A 21,461-nucleotide genomic window follows, 5' to 3' on the forward strand; every position below is an offset into this window, starting at 1 on the left:
GTGACTTCATCCCTTTTAAGCTTCCCTGGTGGCTCAGACAGTAAAGAATCCGCCTGGAATGTGGGAGACCTGGGTTTGATCTCTGGGTTGGGAAGGTCCCCTGGAGAAGGGAACAGCTACCCACTCCAGTATTCTGGCCTGGAGAATTCCACAGACAGAGGAGCCTGGCAGGCCACAGTCCATTAAGTTGCAAAGAGTCAACATGACTGAGCAACTTTGACTTCACTTCACTTCAAACTCTCAAGAGCAGATAGTATAATCCTGTAGCAATCATTTAAACTTTTCCTGATTTGATTCCAACGGCTATTCTGACACAATGCTTTTTTTGAAGGACTTCTCAGCCTTGTACAATCAGTCCTTAAAACTTTACACGATGTTCCGTAAACCAAGACCAAGATTCTCACTCATATCATCAGGGCATTTTGCCTCTTAGCCTATCAACTGAACTGTGCAGCTTCTTTGCTTACATCTTCCACTTACTGAAATGAGCTGACTATTTTACTTGCCCACTAACCCACTCCAGTGTTCTTGCCTGGAGACCCAGGGACGGGGGAGCCTGGTGGGCTGCCGTCTATGGGGTCGCACAGAGTCGGACACGACTGAAGTGATTTAGCAGCAGCAGAGCAGTTTGGAAGTAACCACAAAAAAGAATTTCAAAACTGCTCAGTTCAACAAAGGGCTGTTGACCACTAGGAAATGTGCTGGGAGAGGAAGAGATGGAAAAGCAGGGTGGAAGTAAGCAATCCTAGGGCAGGTGGTGTTAGGTAGAATGGGAAATGGAGGGCGGTGCCTGGGAGACGGAGTGAGGGAGGGGGAGCGCACATCCTAGAACTCTTTGTTTACTTGGTGAAAAGTGGAAGCTGTTTGACCAGTAGGGGTTAATTAGGTTGAACATCCTAAACTGGAGGCTAAGTGTAGATTCTCGGGTGGCTCAGAGGATAAAGCGTCTGCCTGCAATGCAGGAGATACGGGTTCGATCCCTGGGTTGGGCAGATCCCCTGGAGAAGGAAATGGCAACCCACTCCAGTATTCTTGCCTGAAGAATCCCATGGACAGAGGAGCCTGACGAGCTACAGACCACGGGGTCGCAAAGAGTCAGATGCGACTGAGCGACTTCACTTTCTTTCACTTTCAACCAGATTTGATCTAGATAGTAGAGTTTAGAGGAGAGTTCCATGCCCTTAAGGGAGAGCTGCAGGCTTTAAAACTTCTCAGCTGTAGTGTGGAATTGGGCACTCAGCAGCAAGATAATCCACTACTATTGTCTGTCATCTATCCCCTTTTGTTTCAGCGTACCCCTGTGGCACAAAGGAAATGGGTAGCTGACGCTATAGTGATCTTGCTTTTGTTGACTACATAACACGTTGTCTGAATCTTTTTGGGTTGTTTCTTTTCCAGCAGAATCTGTCATGCTGTCTGACATAGTGTCTGTCGGTAAGCACCCCAAGCCCCAGAGTAAAACAACCTGAGTATAAATCCCAACCCTCTCATTTATAAGCTGTGTGATCTTGGGTAAGATGCATAACCTTTCTGTGCCATGAATTCTTCACATTATGTACTATCTAAGCCTCCATGACAGTAAAAGAGTAAGTTTGCTGTGTCAAAGTCCATTCAGTGCCGTGAAATGAGCTACACCGCTTTTTTCCCCAACCATCACATATTCACTGAATGCCTATGCACTAGAAATTACAGAAAATACAACTTTTAAGACATGGAATTTGTCCCTATGAAACCACTTACTGTGAATTCTGGAATAAAGGACGTGTGGTTAATGAGTAACATGCAAAATAAGCTCTCCAAGAGAGAGAGACCACTTTGACCTGGGACCAGAGTGTGGATCGAAACTAGATATCTTTTCCATTTAATCCCCAATATATTTTAGCAATACCATAGTTGTGTTTCTTCATTATTTCAGAAATTCATCTACCTTTCCTTATTTAAATGATTTTAGGCACCAACATTATAATGATAAACTCATAACTTGGACAGATGGCTCAGCAGGTAAAGAATCCACCTGCAATGCAGGAGACACAGGTTCAATCCCTGGGTTGGGAAGATCCCCTGGAGGAGGAATTGGCAACCCACTCCAGCATTCTTGCCTGGGAAATCCCATGGATAGAGGAGCATAGTGGGATACAGTCCATGGGCTTGCAAAGAGTCAGACATGACTGAGTGACAAAGCAGGCATGCACGAAAGCACAATACATAAAATACATAAGGCCTATGTTTTTGTTCATCATGTGAACTCTATTTCTGTTCAACTGTTCATTATTATCTGTTTAGGAAATACTATATTTCAAGGAAATTATAAAAATACAGTAAACATTTAAAAACCATTTATAACTCTGAGATAACTATCATTGACATTTTGGGATCTTTTTCCCCATTTTTTTCTAAGCATTTTTACACTATTGAGCTAATGTTACGTAATTTGCTTTTTAAATAACTTTTTCCTCTTAGTTTAAAATATATCACAAGAAATAAAAACTCCATATAATTGTACTATCAGTTAACCCCAGATGACACTTTTTTAATTACACATGTAATTTGAAAATTCAAATGTGTAATAGTGCATCCTTCCATTGCACAGATATCAATATCTTTGCAATATATGCTATATAATATGCCAAAAGACCTTCAAATAGGTTTTCAATTATTTGAAATTACAATCAATGCTGTGTTTAATATTTTTATCATCACATATCAAATTAAAATGGCTGAATTTTCAACCAAATTTGCAGGATATGTTTAGAATAGTATGACTCAAAATATAGGCTATTTGAAATACAGGAGCTTCACTTTTTGTGAAACTCTGTTTCACAAAAACATGCTTCAAAGCAGCTATAGCAGAGGCCTCTATGATTGCTAATCAGGAAAACACTGGCATATGCATTAGGATGCCAAGGAGACAAAAATCATACAATACTTAAACAGAAGCCCCTTTTTGAAAGCCACAAAGGCAGATACTACAAATTACAAGCACTGGTTTTCTATTGAATTGTTTCTCAAACAGATAACTCAATGTTATGTGATCCACAGTAATAACAGGGACAGTATTCATATTATGATCATTGGTAATTAACTTGAGCAGCTCAGAAGAGGGTAACTGAAAAATAATTGCCTGTTGCCTGAAGATAATAAACAGCCTGAAAAAGTGATGTAAAGCTGAAAGAGGAACTCACTGCAAAGCATTAATGCAGGAAACAGAAGAAAACATTAGGAAAAAAAAAATCCTCATAGATATTTAAGAAGATTTTGTACCCATAGAAGAGTTAGAAGGGTATAGTTGTAAAGCAAACAGTTTATAAACATTATAGATACAATTGTCAGAATAAAAAATAATATACTGCCTCAAGATAAGGTCTAATAGCAGAAGGAACATGGCGGGGAATCAAATTAGATGTCTGTAAATCCCATTAAAGAATTTTTTTAGAATATTTGGGGAAGAGTAGAAGGAGAGAGAAGAAAGATAAGAAAGAAAAGTTGTGAGGTATCAAGAAGAGATACAGGTGAGTCAAAGTCTTTCTAATAGAAGTTCCAGATGGTGAAGAAGAGAAAGGAGAGATTGGAAAACATAATTTAAGGTGTAACAAAAGACACACTTCCCTGAGCTGAAGACTATTGTTTCAAAGCAAGATACTGAAAAATGGCACACTGTGGTATGTTGTTTGCCAGAAGGACCACTATTTTTGCCCTCTTTGTATCTGTGTCCCTTTGCAATGTGACTTTGAAGTTCCTCCCATCAAGGAGCCCCTTCGAATCTGACTTGGCTTCATGGCTTACCAAAGATAGCCAGTGCTCAGTCACTTTAGTCATGTCCGACTCTTTGCAGCCCACCAGACTCCTCTGTCCATGGAATTTTCCAGGCAAGAATACTGGAGTTGGTTGCCATGCCCTCCTCCAGAGGATCTTCCCAACCCAGGGATTGAACCCATGTCTCCTGCATTGCAGGTGGATTCTTTACCACTGAGCCACCTTGGAAGCCCAAAGATAGCCCACATTTCACCAATAGAATGTGGTACAAGTAACACTGTGTTAGTTCCAAGCTCTGTCTCATGAGGCCTTGTGTGCTTCTACGTTTGCTTGGAACCATCCCTCTGATTACCATGTGAACAAGCCTAGGCTAGTCTGCTAACAGGTAAGATGTGACACGGAGCAGACACAAGCCATTACATCTGAAGCCTTCCTAGCACCCAGCTGACCTACCAGATTATCACAGACACATGAGTGATCCCACCTGAGACCAGAAGAACTGCCCAACTGAGCTCAGGACAAATCGCCAACTCACACGCTTGAAAGAGCCAAAAGAACTACCTATACAGAAGTCTGGTGGAACAGTATTTTAGGCAAAGGAATAGGTGTGTGCAAACACCGTGAGGTAAGAGCATGCCTGCCATTTCTGAGGAAAAGCAAGGAGGTCAGTTTGGCTAGAGTGGCATAAGTGATAGAGGGAAGGGTAGGAGATGAAATGAGAGGAGGAGTGTGGTAAATTGTAAACAAGGCCACACATTCTTCTACTTTCTATATCCTTGCCCTTGCAATGTGATATCACAGATCCTTCCCTCAAAAAGTAGACTCTGTATCTCTGCTCCTTGGATCTGGGTTGGCAATGTGGCTTACTGTGGCCAAGGAGATATTAGTAAATATAATACAAGCAGAGACTTGAAAAGCACTTGTGCATCAAGGCTTGCTCTCTTGCTGTTCCTGAAGTCCCTGACTGCCATGCAAGAAAATCCAGGCTCTTCCACTGGATAATGACACTCAGTCACTCTTGTCATCTGAGACAACACCTAGTCAGCCCCTGGACATGTGAGGCCATTCACTGCACTTGCAAATGCATGAGTGATTCCAGCTTAGATCAGAAAAGTTGCTGAGCCCAGCCCAAATTGCCAAACCAGAGCTCAATAAATAATTTAAGCCATAAAATGTTGAACTGTTTTGTTATACAACAAAAGTTAATTGATGCACATGATTTAGTTATGAGAATAAAGTGAAAATCATGGGAGAATTCAGAGAGAGGGAATAAAAGTTTAGCTGTCCTAGCTGGCATTGAATTCTTTATCCACAATATGGAATACTATTAGATATTATGATAATGCCCATATCCATCAGAGGAATCATTATGTATGATCAGCTATAGCCTTGCAAAATGTATTTCTTAAATCATAAGACTTGAAGGTCAAAACTACTTGACACATAGACTGCAGAATGGATGCTGCATTAGCAGATATAAAAACAATATGAATCTCATTGTACATCTCCATTTCAGTCCAGTTCAGAGCTCTTGGATGGCCAGGTACTTTCTCTCCTTTCTCAGTGTTTTGAAAGGAATCTTTTATTCTGAGCAACAGATCTCAACAATAAGCTTAAAATATTCAGTAAATCATGTTGTAAACAGATGTGCTGTCATTCATGCTTTATTCTTCACTTTATTCAGCACAAGAAGAGTAGATTTAGCATAATTCTTAAGGGGCCTAGGATTTTCAGAATAGTAATTGAGCATTGGCTTCAACTGAAAATCACCAGCCGCATTCAGTTCAGTCCAGTTCAGTTCAGTCACGCAGCCGTGTCCAACTCTTTGTGACCCCATGGACTGCAGCACACCAGGCCTCCCTGTCATCACCAGCTCCCAGAGTTTACTCAAACTCATGTCCATTGAGTCAATGATGCCATCCAACCATCTCATCCTCTGTCGTCCCCTTCTTCTCCTGCCTTCAATCTTTCCCAGTATCAGGGTCTTTTCAAATGAGTCAGTTCTTCGTATCAGTTGCATTAGACTCAAACAAGTGAGCCAGCCTGTCCTTTGAAGCTTTAAAATCAGGCCTTGGCCTCTCTTCTCCAGCTATGAAAGCCCAGGATGGCATCTTCTTCTTATAGAAGGCTATTTCATCTACATTGAAAATCTGTTGTTTAGTGTAGCCACCTTCATTAATTATCTTAGCTAGAACTTCTGGATAACTTGCTACAGTTTCTGCTTCAGCACTTGCTGGTTCACTTTGCACTTTTATGTTATGGAGACGGTTTCTTTCCTTAAAACTCATGAACTCACCTCTGCCGAATTCAAGCTTCTCCTCTGCAGCTTCCTTCCCTCTCTCAGCCTTCAGAGAATTGAAGAGTTAGGACTTTGCTCTGGATTAGGTTCTGACTTAAGGTTGTGGCTGGTTCGATCTTCTATCCAGATCCCTAAAACTTTCTCCCTATAATCAATAAAGATATTTTGCTTTCTTGTCACTTGTGTTCACTGGAGTGGCACTTTTAATTTCCTTAGAGAACTTTTCTTTGACATTCACAACGTGGTAACTGTTTGGTGCAAGAGGCCTAGATTTTGGCCGGTCTCAGGTTTCAACATGTCTTCCTCATAGAGCTTAATCATTTCTAGCTTTTGATTTAAAGGGAAAGACTTATGACTCTTCCTTTCACTTGACTGCTTATAGACCACTGTAGGGTTACTAGTGAGCATAATTTTAATATTATGTTTCAAGGAATGGGGAGGCCAAAGAAGAGGGAGTGAGATGAGGGACCAACTTTGTAACAGTCAAAACACACATATTTATTGATTAAATTCACTGTCTTTTGGGGGCATAGTTCATGGTGTCCCAAAACAATGACAATAGTAATCAAAAACCACTGCTCAAAGATTATCATAACAAATAACAATGAAAGAGTTAGAAATATTACAAGAGCTACCAAAATGTGACACAAAGACACAGCGTGAGCAAATGCTGTTGGAAAAAATGGCACTGATAGATTTGCTTGGGTTCTCACATACCTTCAATTTGTTTTAAAAAAATACACAATATCTGTGAAGCATAATAAAGTGAAGCAGAATAAAATTAGGTATGCCTATTACTACACATATACACACATACACACACACTACATTTTCTTTATGTTTGTTCATCAATGACACTCAGGTTGTTTCTGTATCTTGGTGAATAATTATTGTGAATTATTGTGAATAATGCCAAAATGAATGTGGAAGTGTAGGTACCCCTTTGAGATTCTGATTCCATTTCCCTTGGATATATACCCAGAAGAGGGATTACTAGATCATATGGTAGCTCTATTTCTAATTTTTTGAGAAAACTCCATACTATAGTGGCTGCATCATTTTGCATTCCCACCAGCGGTGTACAAGTGTTCCCTTTTCTCCATATCCCCATCACTACTAGCTGTCTTTTGTCTCTCAAATAATAGCCACTCTAACAATTGTGTGGTGATATCCCATTATGGTTTTGGTTTCCCTGACGACTAGTGGTCCTGAGAAACCTTTCGTGTATTTATGGACCACTTGTATGTCTTGTTTTGAGAAAGGTCGATTCATGCTTTTGTTCATTTTTTCATGAGTTTTTTCTTTTTTGTCTTGTTCTCCACCCCCCTCCCCCACCCCCGCAGCACCACACAGTGAGATCTTAGTTTCCTGACTAGGAATCGAAATGGGATCCCCTGCAGTGGAAGTATGGAGTCCTAACTACTAAACTGCCAGGGAAGTCCCTCTCCTGCTTTGTTTTTGCTGAGTTGTACGTGTTTCTTATACAATTTAGGTATTAACCTCTTCTCAGATACATGATTAGCAAATATTTCCCCCATTCCATAGGTTGCCTTTGCACTCCATTGATTATTTTGTTTGCTGTGCAAACAAAGCTTTTTAATTTAATATAATTCCATTCATCTATTTTTACTTTTGTTGCCAATGCTTTTTCTGTCATACACAAAATATCATTGCCCAGACCAACATCAAGGAGATTTTACCCTAAGTTTTCTTCTAGGATTTTATGGCTTCTGGTCTTACATTTTAAACTTTAATCCATTTAGAGTTGATTTTTGTATACAGTCTAATATACAAACACATATTCTTCTGCTATAAATGGAATGTCCTATGTATGTCAGTTAGGTCCTTTTAGTCTAGAGATCAAGTCAGCTATTTCTTTATTGATTTTTCTTTTTGGATTTTCTGTCCATTATTGTAATTGGGGATACTGAAGTCCTTTGCTTTTATTGATTGCTCTTAATTTTTGCCTTCAAATCTGTCAATATTTGCTTCCTTAATGTTCAGTTCAGTCGCTCAGTCGTGTCTGACTCTTTGCAACCCCATGAATTGCAGCACGCCAGGCCTCCCTGTCCATCACCAACTCCCAGAGTTCACCCAAACTCATGTCTATCGAGTCCATGATGCCATCCAGGCATCTCATCTTCTGTCGTCCCCTTCTCCTCCTGCCCCCAATCCCTCCCAGCATCAGAGTCTTTTCCAATGAGTCAACTCTTCGCATGAGGTGGCCAAAGTATTGGAGTTTCAGCTTTAACATCAGTCCTTCCAAAGAACACCCAGGACTGATCTTTAGAATGGACTGGTTGGATCTCCTTGCAGTCCAAGGGAATCTCAAGAGTCTTCTCCAACACCACAGTTCAAAAGCATCAATTCTTTGGTGCTCAGCTTTCTTCACAGTCCAACTCTCACATCCATACATGACCACTGGAAAAACCATAGCCTTGACTAGACGGACCTTTGTTGGCAAAGTAATGTCTCTGCTTTTGAATATGCTATCTAGGTTGGTCATAACTTTCCTTCCAAGGGTGTTAGGTTTATAATTGTTGTATCTTTCTGTTGAATCACCTTTTATCACTATATAATGACCTTCTCTGTCCCTAGAAATAGTTTTAGACTTAAAGTCTATTTTGTATAGTATAAATTTAGCTACCTCTGCTTTCCTATGGCTATCATTCACATTTCACTCATTTCATACCATTCACCATCCCATATCTTTTTCATCCCTTCACTTTCTGCCTTTGTGTTTATTTAATTCTGAAGTGAGTCTGTTTGCCATTCCCTTCTCCAGTGGACCACATTCTGTCAGATCCCTCCACCATGACCTATCCATCTGGGGTGGCCCCTCATGGCATGGCTTAGTTTCACTGAGCTGGATCATTGAAAACACAAGAGAGTTCCAAAAAACATCTATTTCTGCTTTATTGACTATGCCAAAGCCTTTGACTGTATGGATCACAATAAACTGTGGACAATTCTGAACAAGATGGGAATACCAGACCACCTGACCTGCCTCTTGAGAAACCTGTATGCAGGTCAAGAAGCAACAGGTAGAACTGGACATGGAACAACAGAGTGCTTCCAAATAGGAAAAGGGGTATGTCAAGGCTGTATATTATCACCCTGCTTATTGAACTTATATGCAGAGTACATCATGAGAAACACTGGGCTGGAAGAAGCACAAGCTGGAATCAAGATTTCCAGGAGAAATATCAATAACCTCAGATATGCAGATGACACCACCCTTGTGGCAGAAAGTGAAGAAGAATAAAGAGCCTGTTGATGAAAGTGAAAGAGGAGAGTGAAAAAGTTGGCTTAAAGCTCAACATTAGAAAACTAAGATCATGGCATCTGGTCCCATCACTTCATGGCAAATAGATGGGGAAACAGTGGCTGACTTTTTTGGGGGGCTCCAAAATCACTGCAGATGGTGACTGCAGCCATGAAATTAAAAGACACTTACTCCTTGGAAGGAAAGATATGACCAACCTAGACAGCATATTAAAAAGCAGAGACATTACTTTGCCAACAAAAGTCCGTCTAGTCAAAGCTATGGTTTTTCCAGTAGTCATGTATGGATGTGAGAGTTGGACTGTGAAGAAAGCTGAGCACCAAAGAATTGATGCTTTTGAACTGTGGTGTTGGAGAAGACTCTTGAGAGTCCCTTGGACTGCAAGGAGATCCAACCAGTCCATCCTAAAGGAGATCAGTCCTGGGTGTTCATTGTAAGGACTGATGCTAAAGCTGAAACTCCAATACTTTGGCCACCTGATGTGAAGAGCTGACTTATTTGAAAAGACCCTGATGCTGAGAAAGATTGAGGGCAGGAGGAGACGGGGATAACAGAGGATGAGATGGTTAGATGGCATCACCAACTCATGGACATGAGTTTGGGTAAACTCCAGGAGTTGGTGATGGACAGGGAGGCCTGGCATTCTGCAGTTCATGGGGTCACAAAGAGTCGGACATGACTCAGTGACTGAACTGAACTTAAAGTGAGTCTCTTGTAGGTAGCATATGACTAGATCATCTTTATTTATCCATTCATCCACTGTATGACTTTTGTTTAGTAAGTTTAACCTATGTACATTTAAGGTAATTATTGGTAAGTGAAAACTTAGTATTGCCATTTGGTTCATTGTTTTCTGTTTGTCTTACAGTTGTTTTGTTCCTTTCTTTCAGCTTCTTTATTGTACTTCTTTTTGGTACTCTGGAGCTCTCCAAGGGATATTCTCATTGGCATGCAGTTCAGTTTTTGTTGTTTTTTTGTGGGAGGGGTAAGTGTTGGGACCTTCTTGCTGACATCTGGGCAGAGACAATTTTCAGTAATTCTGGGATTCTATTGAATATATTCTCTGAAATGGAAACATCCATTCATAAGGGCTTTACCCTCATAACCTAATTACTTCCCAAAGGCCCCACCTCCAAATACTCATGCTTTGTTACTCTAAGTGAAAGTGAAAGTCACTCAGTCTTGTCTGACTCTTTGCGACCCCATGGACTATACAGCCCATGAAATTCTCCAGGCCACAACACTGGAGTGGGTAGTCTTTCCCTTCTCCAGCAGATCTTCCCAAACCAGGAATCGAACCAGGGTCTCCTGAATTGCAGGTGGATACTTTACCAAATGAACTACCAGAGGAGCTTATTCTAACAAATTCCCCAATATGTGAAAGAACTCAGTTTAGTTCAGTTCAGTCACTCAGTTGTGTCCAAAATCTTTGCGACCCCATGGACTTCAGCACACCAGGCTTCCCAGTCCATCACCAACTCCCTTGGCTGAAAGAACCCAGCCAAGATAAAAAAGCTGCTTCTTAACTTACCCATAGCTGACTGCAGACACGAGTCTAATGAAGAAGACACACCCAGCAAATTCATAGGCTCATAATAGTAAAAAGATTATCAACTTAAGCCACTGTATTTTGAAGTGGTTTGTTATACCAAAATAGGTAAGCAATACAGGCCCTATCGACAAAGTAATCTGGAAGAGAGGGATTTTGTTTATCTTTTCTATGGTGATCAACTTAACACTGAACTCAAAATTGGGCTACTGAAATGATACATCATAATCCATGTTGATCTTTGCTGTAAAACTTTAAATAACTGTTTTGTCCTTGTTTCAATAAGAAAGCATGTGAAGAATGTCACTACTTGGATTAGTGGGTGTGGGATGAGGGTGAGAAAAAGGGGGGTAAGTAACTGATGTGGACATAGAATTGCAATTGAGGTTTGCTATCTTAAATTTCTGGTGTTTCATGTGTTGGTGCTTATGAAACAAACAGAATTGTGAATTATTTAGGAGTTAAAAAATGAGCCCACCTGAAGCTTCTGGATAAAATTTTTAAGTCTGATGATTTTTGATGTTATCTACATTTTCTGATAATTGCTGTTTGCAAAGATGAACTGGTCCATACTGAGATAATAAATGTCTGCATTTATTCTAAAAGCCTTTAAGAAACTGGAGTTCAAACTGCCTGCAACAATACAAAAGATACTAGTTCCCAAATTTAAAAAAACACTAATGATACCTTTTAGAGAACTGCTTGATAATCTATTTGAGCTACTCACATCCCACACTTTTAAATTCCTCTGGCGGTGGTAGAGATTTTTCTTTGCAGAACACTGGGGTTTGATGAAGATTGTCTGGAGCTATGCAATTTGTGGCCATTTTAAAGAAATATAAACTAATAGAGAAAAATGGAAGCTGCTAAACTGGGACTGAGGCTGCCAGTGCTATCATTTGAACTCATGGTATGGCTTTGTAACACCTATCATCATATAATAAAGCCAGTAGAAAAGGAAAAAAGTTAGTAGCATCAAAACAAAAATGAAAAATTGGATTAATAAGCCCTCATTAAACCAGAACAACAACAACAACAACAACAGTGACTTCAAAGCAATAACATGAATGTGGGTATATTTGGGGGAAAAGTAATCCTTTTGATTCATTGTGAAAGTGGAGAGTAGCCACCATGTTACCCTATTTTACCCCAAGCAGTCGTGTGAAACTGTTTCCACTCCTAGCATCCTGAGATTGGTCTTTTCAATAAAAAGAAACTGGGGTCCTTAGATACTGGCATTCTTTAAAATCAACCTGAACATCCTGATCTTGGGAGGAAGCAAGCACACTTTCAAAGGTGTCTGAGTTGTGGCACAGGAGTCAGCATGAAATCACCACTACTGGTCTATGAAAATTTGAACATTAAAAAAGTTATTTTGGTCTCCTGAAACCAGTGGATTCTGTGAAAGGTCAAACGTCCATGATGAGGCTCGAGAGGGACAAAATTAAGTAAGCAAGAAACAAGTTGTGTAAAATGCATATATGATTGCAGTCCTCAGACAAACTCTGTATTAGGACCATCTGAATCTGGACATTATTATAAATTGAATCTGTGGGCTTTCTCACCTACTGGGAACTTGAGGGCAGACACGGCATGAACACCTGAGCTCGTCCTCATTTTTCACATTGTTAATGAGGATAGAACCTTTTTGATGCAGAGCTTGGTTCAGAATAGAGACACAAATTTTGGTATGTTCTTCCAGATGAGATAAGACCCACTATGATCTTCCCTGAGCAAGGAGAATCAGACTGGTAAGGAATGAACAAATACTGGATGCATTTAAATGCTTCTTTTATTACAAAAGAATTAAATGCTCACTTTAAACAACTTTTCACAATGCAAAAATATATAAAATAAAATATGCATTTAAATATTAGTGCAACCACTCTTAGAAATGATATTTCAAACTTCTAAACCACTATATAAAAAGAGGAAATGCACTTTGACAAATCTAGCAAGAAAAAAACTAAAAATGTTTAAATGACAGAATTATTACTAATTTGACAGAACTGTAATCTATGTGAAAGGTTTAATTATGAATTAAAAGGCAGACATTCTCAGACGAAGTAAAAAAAAATCACATCACATGCTATTTTGGAAAAATAAACTCAAAACAAAACACAAAAAAGTTGAAAATATTGGAGTGGATAAAGATACACCAGACAAATGCTAACAAGAACCAAGTAGGGATAACAAAGAAATGTCAAAGCAAGAAGCATTAAATGGGTTAAAGAAGGTTTCTTTATGTTGTAAATTAACACAATGCAATAAGAAAATCATGAAATTTAACACAATGGAAAAAAAGTTCAAATATGTAAAGCAAAAAAGGTTAAAAAGATACTCCATACTTTTATCTGAAAATTTAGATAAAGCAGTTAAAAAGGGAAAAACTGAATAACAATGAACAAGTTTGATTTAATATGTAGAAATATGATACATTATTACCAAACAAAAAGAAAATACACATTTGCTTTAATTGCCATGATTTGAAAATGTTAAGGAGGCACTACTTCAGGGACTTGTTAAAACAGAGATTTATATTCTAAATGGAATATCAACATAGTCAAAGCATCACCACCAAGTCAGTTTTATTCCAAGAATGCAAGAATAGATCAACATTAGTAAGTCTTAGTGTAACTAATACATTAATGGATTAAAGACAATAACCATATTATCACCTTCATAGATACCAGAAAAGGCCTTTGATAACATTCTATATACATTCCTGACAAAACTATAAGTCAAGCTAGAGTAACGAACAGAAGGGCATTTCCATAACTTGAAAAGGGGTATCTATCAGAAACAATGGCAATTATCATATTTTAGAGTGAAACAAGGAGTTATTTCTATTAAGGCCCAAAACAAGAGAAGGATACCTATTCTTTATTAAGTCATACAAATCTTTGTTGTCCTGGAAGTCATAAGATCTTTACCAATGTGCTAAAAAGGAAAAATGTTAGATATAAACATCAGCAAGGAAAAGACAAACGTTTCATTATTTACAGCTGACATGATTGTGTATCTCGGAATTTAAGATCAGTAACTGGAATAAACTCCCACAGAACTAAGAAAGTTTAATATCATGCCTGGATACAAGACAAATGCAAAGCTCTATATTGTAAAGATGTCCATTCTTGACACATTACTCAAAAATTCCAAGGCACTTTGAGGAATTTTTTTGTTTGTTTCATAGAAGTTGATGAGTTGATTGTAAAATACATCTGGAAAAAGAATATGTACAAAAATAGCCATGTAAATGCTAAAAAAAAAAAAAGAATAATGAGTGGGGAGCACATTTCAAAACATATTATAATGCTGCAATAATTAAAGCAGTGAGATACTAGCTCAGTAATAAACAAAAATTGAACAGAAAAGAAACATAAACAACATACCCACAGAGAGAATTCCAAATTGGTGCAGATATAATTCAATACAATAAATAGATTAGGAAAACTAGCTCTCTTCTGAAAAAGTAAACATAGGTCCCTACTTTTCACCATACACACCACATATGGATTAAGACACTAAGCAGTAATATATCAAATATTAGAATAAATATAGGAGATTATTTTTTGGTCTTGCCATGAGGCATGTGAGATCTTAGTTCTCCAACCAGGGATCGAATCTGTGCACCCTGCATTGAGAGCACTGAGTCTTACCCACTGAACTGCCAGGGAAGTCCCAGGAGAGTATTTTTATAATCTTGGGTTACAGAAGCCTACCTAAATATAAGACAAAACCAAGAAGCTATGAAAGAAAGATTAAAATGTTTGCTTTTTTATGTAATTAAAATTTTGCCAAATACCATCCTAAATAAACTTTTAAAAAGACATTGGCAGTATATAGCAGACAAAAGGATATCAGCTCTAACATCCAGAGACCTCCTACAAATCAAGAAGGAAAAAAAAAAAAAAACCCACAAATGATTCCACAGAAAAATAGGCAAAGGATATGAACAAGCAATCTCTAACAGAAGAAATATAAATAGCTAATAAATATATTAAAAGATGCTTAACTTAATTGGTGATTAGGGGAAAAGAAATGAATGAGAATGGGTTTTTCATCCAAAATGCTGACAGAAATTTAAAATAATAATAGTGTCTGGCATGCCGGGAGGGCAGTTTAGCTCAAACCCTTTGATCTAGCAGTTTTATTTCTATGGTATTAGTCTACAAAAATATTTCTACATGTGCAAAAGATAGATTTTAAAAATTTTTTTATAATATTATTTGTAACAGTTAAAAAAAAAAACTGTTGACAACCTGAAGATCTATCATGTGGAAAAAATTGAATAAATTATATGGTTCACCTATTATAGAACTCTACTGGCTGTTACAATGACTTTCTATTGATCCCAGGGCTGGGAGGTGCGGGTGGATCAAGTTGTAGAATAACAAGTATAGGATAATTTTGCTTTATAAAACACACAAGAACACATAAACAGAAAAAGAACTTGGAGATACAAAACAAACAAATAATCACGGCTATCTCTGGGCTCTGGGACTAGGAGAGGGATATTTTCACCTGTTACTTTATATACCACTGTAATTTTACTTTCATGATAAGCATGTATTATTTTTCTAAAAGGAAAAATAACATAAGCTCACTTCATAACATTTGGATTTTTTAAAAACCTATAAGGAAATAGAGAAAAAGTGATATGAATTCTCACCACACAGAGGCATTAAATTGTCGCCACTTTTCTTTTCAGTCCTTATTATGCATTTTTAACATATTTGAGATCGTAATTTTAGGCTTGTCTTTCAATTAAGATAATACTGTATTTTCCCTATAAAAATTCAGAGAATAAAGAGACACAAGAGAACAAAAAGCACATATATTCCCACCACACAGAGATAATTGCCTAAGAAAATATTGTAAAATTCAAGTGCACAGAAATGGATTATGAGTCATCCATTCACACTGTCATAGAACATGCAGACTTGTTCTTTAATTTCATAATAATCACACAATAATTAGTCAATATGTTTTAATTATAGAATGAATACCACCCACTAACCCATCAAACCTGAGCCGCACTAGAATACTGACAATGACTTCCCTCTACTTCTATTCCAACCGCCTTTCCTCAGTCCCAATTGTCATTATCCTAAATTTTTTATTGCCTTTCCTTTACTTTCTCATAAAATATTTTTAATCCCTAGTATATATGTACACCTAAATAAAATATCCTTCAGTTGTACTTGTTTTGAATAATTAATATAAAAAGAACATCCTATTATATGTAGTCTTCTGGGACTTGATGTGCTGTGCTGTGCTTAGTCACTCAGTCATGTCCAACTCTGCGACCCCATGGACTGTAGCCCACCAGGCTCCTCTGTCCTTGGGGATTCTCTAGGCAAGAATACTGGCATGGATTGCCATGCCCTCCTCCAGGGGATCTTCCCAACCCAGGCGTTGAACCCAGGTCTCCTGCATTGCAGGCAGATTCTTTGCTAGCTGAGCTACCAGGGAAGCCCCTGGTCTACACAAATTTATATATATAATATGTTTATCTGTTGTCCACTCATTTCTCTGCTGTATAATATTCCATTGTGTAAACACAGCACAATGTATTCAGTTTCCTTTAGGGACTTTCTCTATTAATACTTCAGTGTATATTCTATTGGTCTATACATTCTTTCCTAGACCTATTTCTCTCACTACTGAAGAGTTATGTCCTTCACCTCTGTATGCCAGTTTCCTCATCTGTAAAACAGGGATGATAGTATCTACCTCAATGGGTTCTTATGAAGATTAAATGTGTTGATGCATGTAAGGTCCTTAGAACAGTGCCTGGACATAGCAAATGCTATGTTAATGTTGTTGCTGTTATTATTATTTATGCCACATAAGATTAAACTGCAAAAATTGATGTTATAACAAATGGATAAATACACTGTATGTTAGCTTTATCTAAAATAATAAAGTCTCTAAACAGGAGTTTTTCTCATTAAAATAAGAATTTCACTTGTACCAAATGGAATTAACTTTATAAAAAAAAATAGGAGCATTAGTAAATTTGCAAAATTTATCACAGCAATCTTATGTGTGTTTATTCTCAAGAAGCTGTTTAATAAACACTATCTTTAAAAGTTGTAAAGAATGAATACACATTTCCTAGTAGCAAAAAACACTACTAGGCTGAAGGAATGCCTTATTCAATTTTTTAAAGCTAATTCTACTAGAAGCAGCAATATTTGCATTGGAAGACTTGTCTATGGAAAAATCTGAACGTAGAAAGGCTTGGACTTGGGAAGACTAATTTTAAAAAGGTCTGGATCTGGGGAAAGTTTGGAAGACCTGAACTATGGAACATGTTAAAATACCTGGATATCGTAGACACTGGAAGACCTGAATGTTAGAAGACCGGTACACCAGAGACGTTGGAAGACGTAGATATTGAGCCTGCTTTTGGAAGACTGAGTAGTTGTTTGGAAGACATGGAGATGCTGGAAGACGTGGAGATGCTGGAAGACGTAGAAATGCTGGAAGACGTAGAAATGCTGGAAGACGTAAAGATGTTGGAAGACGTGGAGATGTTGGAAGACGTGGAGATGCTGGAAGACACAGAGATGCTGGAAGACGAGCAGATGCTGGAAGCCCTGGAGATGCTGGAAGACCTGGAGGTGTAGGAAGACGAGGATTTTCTGGAAGACACACCTTCGTTGGAAGACAAGGATTTCCTGGAAGGCGCACCTTCATTGGAAGACAGGGATTTTCTGGAAGACATGGATTTCCTGGAAGGCGCACCTTCATTGGAAGACGAGGATTTTCTGGAAGACACACCTTTGTTGGAAGACAAGGATTTCCTGGAAGGCGCACCTTCATTGGAAGACAGGGATTTTCTGGAAGACGTGGATTTCCTGGAAGGCGCACCTTCATTGGAAGACAGGGATTTTCTGGAAGACGTGGATTTCCTGGAAGGCGCACCTTCATTGGAAGACAGGGATTTTCTGGAAGACGTGGATTTCCTGGAAGGCGCACCTTCATTGGAAGACGAGGATTTTCTGGAAGACGTGGATTTCCTGGAAGGCGCACCTTCATTGGAAGACTAGGATTTTCTGGAAGACGTGGATTTCCTGGAAGGCGCACCTTCATCGGAAGACGAAGATTTTCTGGAAGACATGGATTTTCCTGGAAGGTGCACCTTCATTGGAAGACGAGGATTTTCTGGAAGAGATGGATAGGCTGGAAGACATGAATTTGATGGAAGACACAGTTTTGTTGGAAGACAAATATTTGCTGGAAGACATGGATTTCCTGGAAGACATTGATTTTCTGGAAGCCATGGATTTGATGGAAGACATGGATTTCCTGGAAGACATGGCTTTTCTGGAAGACATGGATTTTCAGGAAGACCCGAATTGTCCGGAAGACCTGGATTATTTGGAAGACGTAGATTTGCTGGAAGACCTGGAAGTTATAGGAAGACATGAATTTTCTGGAAGACGTGGCTTTGCTGGAAGACCTGGATTTAGTGGAAGACATAGATTTTGTCTGGAAGACGTGGATTGACTGGAAGACTGGATTTGATGGAAGACATGGATTGGTTGGAAGACTTGTATTTTTCTGGAAGATCTGGATTTGATGGAAGACGTAGATATTTCTGGAAGACATGGACTGAGAGGAAGACCTGGATTTCTTTCTGGAAGACATGGATTGACTGGAAGACTTGCATTTTTCTGGAAGACATAAATTAGCTGGAAGACTTGAATTTGGTGGAAGACAAAGATTTTCTGGAAGACATGAGTTGGCTGGAAGACCTTGAAATTGTTGGAAGACATGGATTTTCCTGGAAGATATGGATTTTTTGGAAGACCTATATTTGCTGGAAGACTAGATTTACTGGAAGACATGGATTGACTGGAAGTCGTGGATTTTCTGGAAGACTGGTTTAGCTGGAAGACCTTGATGTTGCTGGAAGACTTGGAATTAGTTGGAAGACTTGGAGTTGCTGGAAGATCTAGAGTCACTGGAAGACCTTGACACTGGCGCCACTGGAAACCCTGGACATTGGAGACATTGGAAGCACAGGATGTTGGAGACATTGGAAGTCTTAGATTTTGAGGACATTTGTTATTCTGGACATTGGAGACTTTGGAGGCCCTGAGTGTTAGAGTTAATGGATACTGGAAGCCCTGAAAACTAAAGACACTGCAAGTCCTGTACCTTGGAAGCCCTAAACATTGGAAGATATGGACAATAGAAGACCTAGACATTTAGAAATCTTAAAATCAGAAGGCCTGGATATTGGGAGACGCTGGAAAACCTGGATATTGACATATTTATGTTAAAGGACATAGAATTTGGAAGATGTAGTTTTCATGATGCTATAAGTCAAGGATGTTGGCAGCCCTGGACATTAGGACACTTGGACATTAAAAGATCAAGATATTAAGAGACTGAGCTATTCAAACACTGAGGATGTTGGAACACCTCAATGTTAGAAGACCAGGTTCTTGGAGATATTGAAAGACTTGGGCATTAGAGGAACTTGTGATGACTAAACATTGTAAAATCAGGATTTTAGAGATACTATAAATTGCAGGAACTGAACTATCTATGTGCTGTAAGATATTAGAAGAGCTAGACTTTTGTACACAATGAAATACATGGACTCTAGAACACCTGTCTAGGAGGCATTGGTGGATTGAGAACATAGGAAAAAATGGCATTTAGAACTCTGGACCCTGAAAGGCAAGACGTAGAATTAGAAGATTAATTTTTGGAGATATTAGAAGACCCTGATATTAAGGAGATTAGAAAACATTGGCAGTGAAGATACTGCAGGCCAGAGAGTAGAAAACATGGAAACTGTAACATGCAGAAGATCTAGAAGATCTGGCAACTGGAGATATTAGATGACACGTAGCTCAGAAGACTTGATATTAGAGACACTGAAAAACTAAAAGGACTAATCTTAGTCCTTTTTAATCTTAGAGATACTGGAAGGTCGTATTGAAAAATAATTTCATACTAGGACCTGATGTGACATCAAAAGACATAAGACTAACAGTCTTTATGAATATAGCATCTCTTCCACTAAAAAGTAAAACACAGAGAAAGGATATTTTAGGAAGATGACAAAGAGGAAACAGGCAAATTAATTAGAAGTAGTTTCAATGGATTGGATCATATTTCATAGTTTCAGTGAACTGGGATTTTGGGGGTTTATCGACTGGCAGCACAAGAGTGAGGAATTATCAAAGAACAAGCAAAGACATGGCCAGGGGAACCACCTGGCTTTAGATCAGGGGTCAGCAAAAGTTATCTGTAAAGGATCAGATAGTAAATATTTATGGTTTTGCAGGTCGCGAGGTTTCTCTTGCAACTACTCAACTCTACCATTGTAGCGCCACCTTAGAAAACACATAAATGAGCTGGGCCAGACTTGGCTCAAGGGCCTTAATTTGCCAGGCCCAGCTCTAGATACCACATCTAGGGTGTGGTAAACTTAAGTACATTCCAGTCTAGCACTCATGGAAAAGAGTGGATAGAGCAGTTTGAAGCCCAGCGGTAAATAAAGATCCTATGCGTGTGATGCTGATGCTGCTGCTGCTGCTGCTAAGTCGAGTCAGTCGTGTCCGACTCTGTGCGACCCCATAGACGGCAGCCCACCAGGCTCCCCCGTCCCTGGGATTCTCCAGGCAACAACACTGGAGTGGGTTGCCATTTCCTTCTCCAATGCATGAAAGTGAAAAGTGAAAGTGAAGTCGCTCAGTCATGTCTGACTCTTAGTGACCCCATGGACTTCAGCCCACCAGGCTCCTCCATCCATGGGATTTTCCGGGCAAGAGTACCGGAGTGGGGTGCCACTGCCTTCTCCGGCATATGATGCTATTCAGGAGACAAAGCTGGCAAGAACCTAAGAATGAAGTTTAGATCTCCGATTGTTTCAGGGCCCTCAACAAGGATATTTGTATTCAGAGCCAAAATTAAGTGGGTGGTATTCAAGGCCCCAGCCTAGGGGGATAGGGTTCAGTGAGGATGCCCTAATTTAGTAGGTTGGAAGCTTAAGAAGAAACTCACACAAAAATATTTTTTAAAAGAAGAAACTCACCACTACAGACTAGGGTTATCCTGCCAAGATTAAGCATCACCCACCAAAAGAGAGAGAGAGTCCCCAGCCCAGGGCAGCCAAGGACCTAGTGACAAAGCCCTCATTCTAAGTCCCGTGTTCTTGTCATCCTACCACTGCCAAATAATCTCGAGGTGTTTGCAGTGATGGAGGAGAACAGGAAGGAGATTACAGCTTGGTAGGCTCATCTCAGGCACTCTGGCTTCAAATAATTAAGTTTCTGATTTCTGGTCTTACTCACCAGAGACTGATAAGCTTAAGAGATCAGAATTGAGCTATAGGCTAAAGACAGGGCTGAGGAAGGGAGGGACTATCATTTTTATTGCAAAAAAAGAAACACTGGCAGACAAAACTGGTTAAGGTACACTGAGATTGGGCCCAGACTTCAAGGTTAAGTGGGTGAACATATAGACAATTGGCAGCCACTGACGATTTTTGAACAAGAAAGTACCAGAATCAGAGTTTGCACAAGGAAAGTTAGTCAAGGGGCAAG

The 21,461-nt window shown here is 39.1% G+C and overlaps 1 protein-coding gene across 1 annotated transcript; it reads left to right on the forward strand.

Moving 5' to 3' along the window:
* Nucleotides 1-17,618: 17,618 nt before the first annotated feature.
* On the forward strand, nt 17,619-18,753 carry CDR1 (cerebellar degeneration related protein 1). Its single transcript, XM_027535467.1, is given in 3 exon segments — nt 17,619-17,922; nt 18,032-18,385; nt 18,491-18,753. Coding segments are annotated over 3 exon segments (921 nt in total).
* The last annotated feature ends 2,708 nt before the right edge of the window (nt 18,754-21,461 follow it).

This window comes from Bos indicus x Bos taurus, chromosome X, assembly GCF_003369695.1.
Source record: "Bos indicus x Bos taurus breed Angus x Brahman F1 hybrid chromosome X, Bos_hybrid_MaternalHap_v2.0, whole genome shotgun sequence".
NCBI classification, from domain to species: domain Eukaryota; kingdom Metazoa; phylum Chordata; class Mammalia; order Artiodactyla; family Bovidae; genus Bos; species Bos indicus x Bos taurus.